This window comes from Alosa pseudoharengus, unplaced genomic scaffold (assembly GCF_046254945.1).
Source record: "Alosa pseudoharengus isolate Yale_2024_CS ecotype anadromous, Long Island Sound unplaced genomic scaffold, YU_APseudo_1.1 YU_APseudo_1.1_scf_9, whole genome shotgun sequence".
Lineage (NCBI taxonomy): Eukaryota > Metazoa > Chordata > Actinopteri > Clupeiformes > Clupeidae > Alosa > Alosa pseudoharengus.
In genome coordinates this window covers 5620773-5628510 of record NW_027468881.1, presented here as the reverse complement: position 1 = coordinate 5628510, position 7738 = coordinate 5620773, and the positions used below count along the sequence as shown (strand labels likewise).

General features: G+C 47.1%; 1 protein-coding gene across 4 annotated transcripts; it reads right to left on the bottom strand.

The window, feature by feature from the left end:
• Positions 1-176: 176 nt before the first annotated feature.
• On the bottom strand, positions 177-7446 carry ybx1 (Y box binding protein 1). Of its 4 annotated transcripts, none has more exons than XM_076275737.1 (8): positions 7203-7446; positions 4650-4713; positions 4375-4408; positions 4177-4266; positions 3542-3871; positions 3301-3398; positions 1137-1404; positions 177-524 (listed from the first exon to the last, which is right to left on the bottom strand). In XM_076275737.1, exons 1-7 carry the CDS (start codon positions 7306-7308, stop codon positions 1176-1178), a joined length of 951 nt encoding a protein of 316 aa, XP_076131852.1. In that variant the 5' UTR covers positions 7309-7446; the 3' UTR covers positions 177-524; positions 1137-1175. The 4 variants fall into 4 exon arrangements, with proteins under 4 accessions (XP_076131852.1, XP_076131853.1, XP_076131854.1 ...); XM_076275738.1 differs by having other exon boundaries at positions 1137-1401; XM_076275739.1 differs by having other exon boundaries at positions 3313-3398.
• Positions 7447-7738: the final 292 nt, after the last annotated feature.

Genomic DNA, 7738 nt, shown 5'->3' with positions numbered 1-7738 from the left:
ATGTATGATTTTGTGTCAGTTCATGTATGTATGAGTTTTTAAAAGTTACTTGTCATTCTGAAGGGTATAGTTAATACACACTTCATACCTTCACTAAGTGACCAGGTCTTTTCAGCATTGTGGGGTGACCAGTGATTCACCTGCCTCAAGTGAAATGATTGAGTCCAGACAAATGGTAAAGTTCGTCTTTGACTTTTATTTGAGCTTGCCTTTTTGTCAAAATTCATGTTTGAATACATAAAAAGTTATTTAAAAATGTCAAACTGACCAGATATCAAATTACTTTTTTTTCTTTAAAAACCATTTGGTGTAAAAACTTAAGACCGATTTAGAAAAGCAGCTGCTGTTTCCCCAGAGCTCTAAGCTGTCACGTAAAAAGAATGGAAAAAAAGGGGTCTGCATAGATCCTGCAGGCAATCGGTGGAAATCTGGTCAAATGCGAGTTGCAAGCTTAGACGATCGTCAAGTCAAATCTGGTTCTTATTGCTCACATCTTTGATGTTTCTTTGTGTTGACATCACTCACTGCAAGAGAGAAGGAGAGCTCAGGGTCAGTGGGTCCAGCCTTGACCAACACACACAGAACAGAGAGGACATCAGTCAAGAGCAGGAAGCATGCGTTGGTCAGGGAACAGTTCCAACAGTTACTCTAGTGGTCATTATAGCAGCAATGCTACTGAGCTGCAGTTACTCTAGTGGTCATTATAGTAGCAATGCTACTGAGCAGCAGTAAGGGAGTAGTGGTAGCAGCAGCAGCAATTTTAGTTTTATGCCATATCGGCATCTATGACCCTCACAGTAGGGGAGCTAAAGTATGGTGTGTGAATGGAGAGTCCCAGAGGGGGACAGCAAATAGAGAGAGAACGGTGTTGTGTGTGTGTGTGTGTGTGTGTGTGTGTGCGCATACCCAGAGGATGGTAGAGATGGTAAGCCTGTGTGTGTGTGTGTGTGTGTGCGCATACCCAGAGGATTGTAGAGATGGTAAGCCTGTGTGTGTGTGTGTGTGTGTGTGTGTGTGTGTGTGCGCATACCCAGAGGATGGTAGAGATGGTAAGCCTGTGTGTGTGTGTGTGTGTGTGTGCATACCCAGAGGATGGTAGAAATGGTAAGCCTGTGTGTGTGTGTGTGTGCGCATACCCGGAGGATGGTAGAGATGGTAAGCCGGTGTGTGTGCTGTTACTCGGGCCCGGCCTGCTCGGCCTCGGGAGCGGGCTTGTCGGCGGGGGCGTCGGAGGCCTTGCCCTCCTTGCCGTCCTGAGGCTTGCCGGTCTGGGGGCGTCTGCGGCGGTAGTTGAAGTTGCGTCTGTAGCGCCGCTGCCGGGGTTCCTGGCTCTGCGCGCCGTCACCCTGGTTCTCCTTGTCCTCCTCGCCCTCACGCACTGGCCGCGGCCGTGGCGGGCCCCTACTAATAGACGCACACCACGAACGCTTACAACACACACTACACACGCACACACCCGCTTGCAACATGAACCCCATCATACACACACATACTACATGCACACCACAACCACTTAAAACACAGACCCCCATCACACACACACACACTCCCCTCATTCTCTCTCACACACACACAGCTGGCTCCAGGCTGGCAGCACAGAGGCGGGTTTGCAGGAGGCAGTGGAGATGTGGTCGCACTGCTCAATTTGCATGAGAGCTGATGGTGGCTCCAACCATAGAGGAGTCATATAGACTCTCTGGAGAGTGAGGCAGTATCTCCTGCATTCATCTCAGTGGCTGATGCTCAATAAATGGGTCATATAGACATGTCATACAGACCTGGGGAGAGTGAGGAAGCATCTCCTGCATTGGGTCATATAGAGCGCCGCTGTAGCAGGCAGCTCACTGCGCCGGGTTAGTGTGTGCTTCACCTCACTGAGTTCACTGACAGGATAAATGCAGAGACCAAATTCCTTGTATACTCAAGTATACTTGGCCTAGAAACCTTACATTATCCATAGCACAGACTGACTTTTCTGTAACGTGCTACACTGTATAGCCCTGGTCACATAGACATGTCATATAGACCTGGTTAAACGGCATTCATATCAATGGCTGATGCTAGGCTGGTTGCCTTAGCCAAATAACTTAACTGACTGCAGTCATCGGTACAAATGGCATCAACATTGCTTCAAGGCACATTTTCAGATTAGATAGCACTTCAAAGATGGCCGCAAATGTCGTCATGTGGATCAGCTCAGAAGACTGCTTAGAAGCAGTCAGCTCATAGGAACAACCACCAGTTCACTGGTTGCCATAGAGCACTTGTCCAATGCCATTTTAAAGATGGTGGCAGCCAACTTGGATGCCAACTGGCTTTAGCTCAACTTTAGCATTATCCCCTGGGTGTCAGGCTGGGCTCAGCCCGCTGATGTGCTTACATAGCCTGGTTTCCAGAGTCACCACCTCATTTCACTTTGTGAAGAGCGTCTGGCCTCATGATTGGAAAATGTTTCCAACACTAGCACCGTAACACTTTGTGTTACCTTCAAAAACATCGGTTATGGTGGACCAATGAGAAATCACATTGATCAGGGATTCCTAGCATGGACATGTACATGAATTTTTAAATGATTCCGATTGCAATTTTTTGATATTTGCAGGTGTTGCTACTACCGTTTACCACACCCACTTTTGATTTCAAAACTACCATCATCCCCTCTCGCTGCTAAATGGCCAGCCACCCTGATGGCTGAGGGAAACGTTAGTGTACTGTCAGACTCCAGACTAGTGTCTCAGTGATATGAAAATGAACAGAGATATGAGACCTGGAGGGCTAGGCTAGTACTGTTCACCTTGGCAACATAGTTATACTGTTCTACTGAGTAACAGGACTGAAGTGTGTTTATACACGTCTTTATAATGCGTTTTAGGCGATCTCATCATAATTGGACAGCCCTAAATACAGGTGTAAACCACCACCAACATGCACTGTGATTCTATCACTTACACCATTTGCAGAGGTGGTCTGACATCTCTTTTACATTCTGATGCGTACCCACCAATAAGAGTTCTAATGGATGGGACTTAGCAGTCGTGAAATACAAACACATGTGGTCAACCAAGTCTGTGGCTGTCTACCTTGGATACATGTGTATATGGGTCTCAGCTGTCCACTTATGATCAAACTGGCCCTGTTGCATTTTCAACCAAAGTGTAATCCTACCCTGAGGGAGTCAGAACCGAGTCAGTGTCTGGTGCTTTACGCACTCCGAACCCTGACCTGGGTCAGACCACTGGCCCGCTCCCCCAGAGCAGGACACCAGCCTGGCGCACACACACACACACACTCCCCCCCCACCTGGGTCTGAACCTTGGCCTGAAGCCTCTGTAGTAGTTCTGCCGCACAGGTTTGTTGCCCTGGTCTTGACCACCCTGGTTGTCGTCTCCTTCTCCACCCTGAAAACACACACACAGGCACTCCGTTAGTCCACAGCCCTCCTGTTCACACAGCACTTACTCATCTAGCAGATTTTAAGTTTTAAGAAACCGCAGTGCGAAACCTTTTGTGATTTGATGTGTGCGTGTGTGTCTCATCTCACCTCGGTCATCTCCCCACGGGGGGCGCTGCTGTAGGGGGGTCTGCGTCCATAGCGCCGGCGCACGAAGTAAGGGGGGTATCTGCGTCTGCCGGGGTAGGAGGGGCGCCGCTGCTGGGCCGGACCCTCCCCCTCCGGGGCGCTCTCCGCTCCTCCCTCGCGCTTCTCCCGGACCTCCCCCTCGCCATCTCCATCGCTCTGGAAGTTGTCCTGGTAGTCGCGCGGGGGCCCTCTCCGGCGTGGGTACCGTCGGTAGCGGTTACGGTCCGCTGCGTACTTGCTGCCCTGGACTGGGACTCCGCCTGGGCCGGTGACATTTGCTGCTTCTGCACCCTGTGGACACACAGTCATAAAACACACGATATGTCTATATTTCTATCTAGACGGAACATCACCACAGTGGGTTATGGCGTGCTCTGTGACATTTCAAACAAAAGTACCTAAAAAAATCCATTCAAGGTCTCCACCTTGTTGGACACACATATGGAAGTTTCTCATCACCAATGTGTTACTTACAAACTTCACTCCAGGTGATTGAAAGAACATTTAATAGGAGCTTTAACGTGTAGATGTAAATATACACACAAAACCAGCCATAAGCATGTGAGCTCAGCAAGATGCTTTGGGCGACTACTGACCTTCTCCCCTTCGACCACATCAAACTCTACAGTCTCTCCGTCCCCCACGCTGCGGAGATACTTCCTTGGGTTGTTTTTCTTTATGGCAGTCTGGGGGTCAAAACAAAAAGCACACTGTTCTTTCCCATTCCACCCGAGGAGATGCACTTTAATAAAAACACACACAGCCGACAGAGCGTGTGATGTGTGCCTCCTTACCTGGTGTACAAAGACGTCTTCTTTTGTGTCATTCCTGAGAAAATGAGAGGACAGCAAGTCTTTATAAAGCTTGTGGCTGATTCCATATGGCAGCTGCATGCACCCCCAATAGAAGCCCATTGAGAAACATGGCTGTGCAGCTTAAAGACTTTGAGGTGGCAGTAAACAATGGCGTGCCACCAGCAGACTGAGCGTGGCTCTCTAAGCATATCAAAGCTGTAATAGGATTGAGGATGTGTGCTGACCCACATATCACATTAGCCAAGAAATCCTACCTGTTGATGAAACCATAGCCGTTCCGAACGTTGAACCACTTCACTGTCCCCAGGACCTTTGTTGCTGTAAAAAAAATAAAAAAATAAAACACGAATGTTTTACATCAGGCCTTCAAATTTAACAGCAAAGCAGCGCCTCCAGAAAAAAAAAACAGTTACACAGAACAGTTCAAGACAAGCAGGTGATGGCCAAAGAAAGTCAGCAGTCCAGGGTCACTGGGCAGTTTGTAAGAAAGTTATTTTTAACTGTCAACTGTCAATCTTTTTATAGCATCTGATGCAAATGCCTGCAGTACAACGACAGCTGTGCCATTCAGACAGCACTGACCAGACACAAGACCCCTCTTTACAAACAACACTCCCTATTTGAGAATGTTCGGATAGGACAACTAGTTCCACCATTACAATAATTGCTGGCCAACACAGCATTAGCCCGCAGTGCCCGTCCGTGTATACTTGTAAACGTATCCAGGAAACACTGGTAAAAAAGAAACAAGGAAGTGATTCAAAAAGTTACACGTGGTATGGTGGCTTGTCCCCGCGGGGTAGCTACGACAAGCTCATTCAATGCCGTGGCTAAAGGAGTTTACGATACTCAAATCGCATCTTGCTCGAGGTCACCTGAGGATGCGTAATATTTCATTTGGCTCGACCTCAGGGGAATATTAATCACTGGATTCAATAACACTAAGCAAATCGCGATCGTTAATGAACAGAACGCTCGGCGTAATCTTGGTATAATCAAGGCGATGTACTATCAGAGGCTAAGCTACGCTAGCTGGTTAGCATTTTAGCGCTAGCTCATTGGTTTTCAACCATGTGGTTGGAGATGCGCCAGTAGCTTAAGACCCAATGGACCTAATGCTAACTACAACTGCGCCTCAGTATGATATGTTCAATTCTCTATATTTCTAGCTAAACGAAAAATCATCACAGTGGGTGATGGCGTGCTCTGTGACATTTCAAACAAAAGTACCTAAAAAAAATCCGTTCAAGGTCTCCACACAAAAGAAATCCCTACATCCCGAATATCATGGCAGACATTTTGGAGGCTCAAGCTAGCTCCTGTGCGCTAATGTTCAACGGGCAACCATAGCCGCAAAAGGCCCAACACAATGGCCAATATTACCCTTACCGCACGTTATTAAATTACCAATCAGTTATACTTGTTGTTAGGGGCATTCATGCGTGGAACGGATCGTGATCCAATAAAGGCGATGTCCACTCCAACAGAGGCTGATTAGTTGAGGGGAAATGCTGGCATGCTTTCTCATGAACAAAAGGTTCGGCTAACAGAGTTAGCTACAGTTTCATCTGCAGTGCAGTTATTTATGACAGCTAGGGCTGTCTGTGCGATTAAGTTAATTCAACGCTACTGGAATGTCGGTCACCAAACAAAATTCTAAAGGTGATAAATGCTGCAAACAGACCGTGTAACGTTAAACACATTTACACTTAGTGAAACGTTAGGGGGACCATTACAACGCCTGGTTAAAGAATGATGAGTTTTGATTCCAGACGTATCGGCCGGTGATGGAGGGTCATGATCAAGGCCAAGCTCACATCCTAGCCGCCGGCTGGCTGATGTTAGATGAGCAACGTTACCAGAGCCACTGAGCCATGTGGCAACTTGTACCTACGTTTACTTACAACATGGAAAGGGATTCCTTAATGTTACTATTACAAATTCGTAAGATTCGCAAACAAGCGTTAATTCCCATTAGTTCATGTTCGAATGGAAGGATCTCAGTGATGCAAACGGTAAACGTATGTTAGTGGCTGCCATGTCACATATCATAATCCAGCGAATTAGACGTAGAAATTGAGAATTCATTGTTAAATTCAAGCTCTTATCACGTATCACTGCCTCACTTCAGCAATCATAGCTTGGTAGCAGCTACTAGGCCGACTTGTCTAGCCTGCTCCCGAGGACAGGCCGCTAGGTTAACATTAGCTTCTCACAGAACGCCACATAACTGAACAGTTTAGTAAAACAGCTGATCACCCAATAATGGAACGTAGACACTGGAAGTAGAATTAGAATCATATGTGAACGTTTCAATTTAAACTTACAAAATAAGCGGTCGTACTTCGACAGTTAACGTTAACAGTGGCTACAAAGGCTCCTAGCACAGCAAGTTAACAAGCTAGCAGCTAACCAACGTTAGGTGGCTAACTTTAATATTACCAATCAGTTGTTCAACGTTAAATATATTGAACAGTAACGTAATTTTTGATGCGTGATACGTTTAATCTTGAAAGTCTTATCACTGATCACTTAAAAATTGTTAACTAACGTTAAGATGAAGCCACAAGACCTAACCAGGGACGTTGGAGTAGCGTAGCTACTATAAAGTTATGGCCACATAGCAATCATGCATCGTGTTGGCTACCATTAGCTAGGTAACGTTAACGATAGGCAGGTCAACCAGACAGCAGTCCTATTGATTTCAATGCCTAAGGCTATATTGTACTTCGAGAAACAGTGAACATCAAATAACTTCAGTAGCTGTATTCATTTTCCCCACTGAACCAACTAGCTATTTAGCTTACCGATGACCTTCTTGTCCCCCGCGGTAGCTGCGGCTGCCGGGCTGGATGGGCTCTCCGCATCGGCGGCAGGCTGCGGCGGTTGTTGTGTCTCGGCCTCGCTGCTCATGATGGTTTCTGGTTGGTAAAGACTTGTGCCGGCGGTGGCTCTCTAGTGTGTTTCCCGGTGCTAGATGGTAACCTGGGCCGGCGGTGGTGGGGGCTGCTGCCTTCGGGCTCTCAGCTTTCTTTTCTCCGCTCCCGTTGCCGATCGAACTGGACGGAATGGGGAACGAAGCCGGACGATATTCCGATAGAGCTTCCCTCCCATCCTATCATTTAATTGGTTTACAGCCTATTTCTCGACCAACCTAAACAATAATCTTTCTATCTATTGGTTCTAAGATGCGTCACTCAAAGGCCAACACGGTCTCCTCCCATTGTGATTGGCCCTGTAAGGTAACATTGAGAACAGCCCACGAAAGCAACCCAGCTTGAGAAGTGAACTCAGTGTAAAATCTTATGAACTTCATTAAGCGTGCTAAGGGTCGTACGTGTGC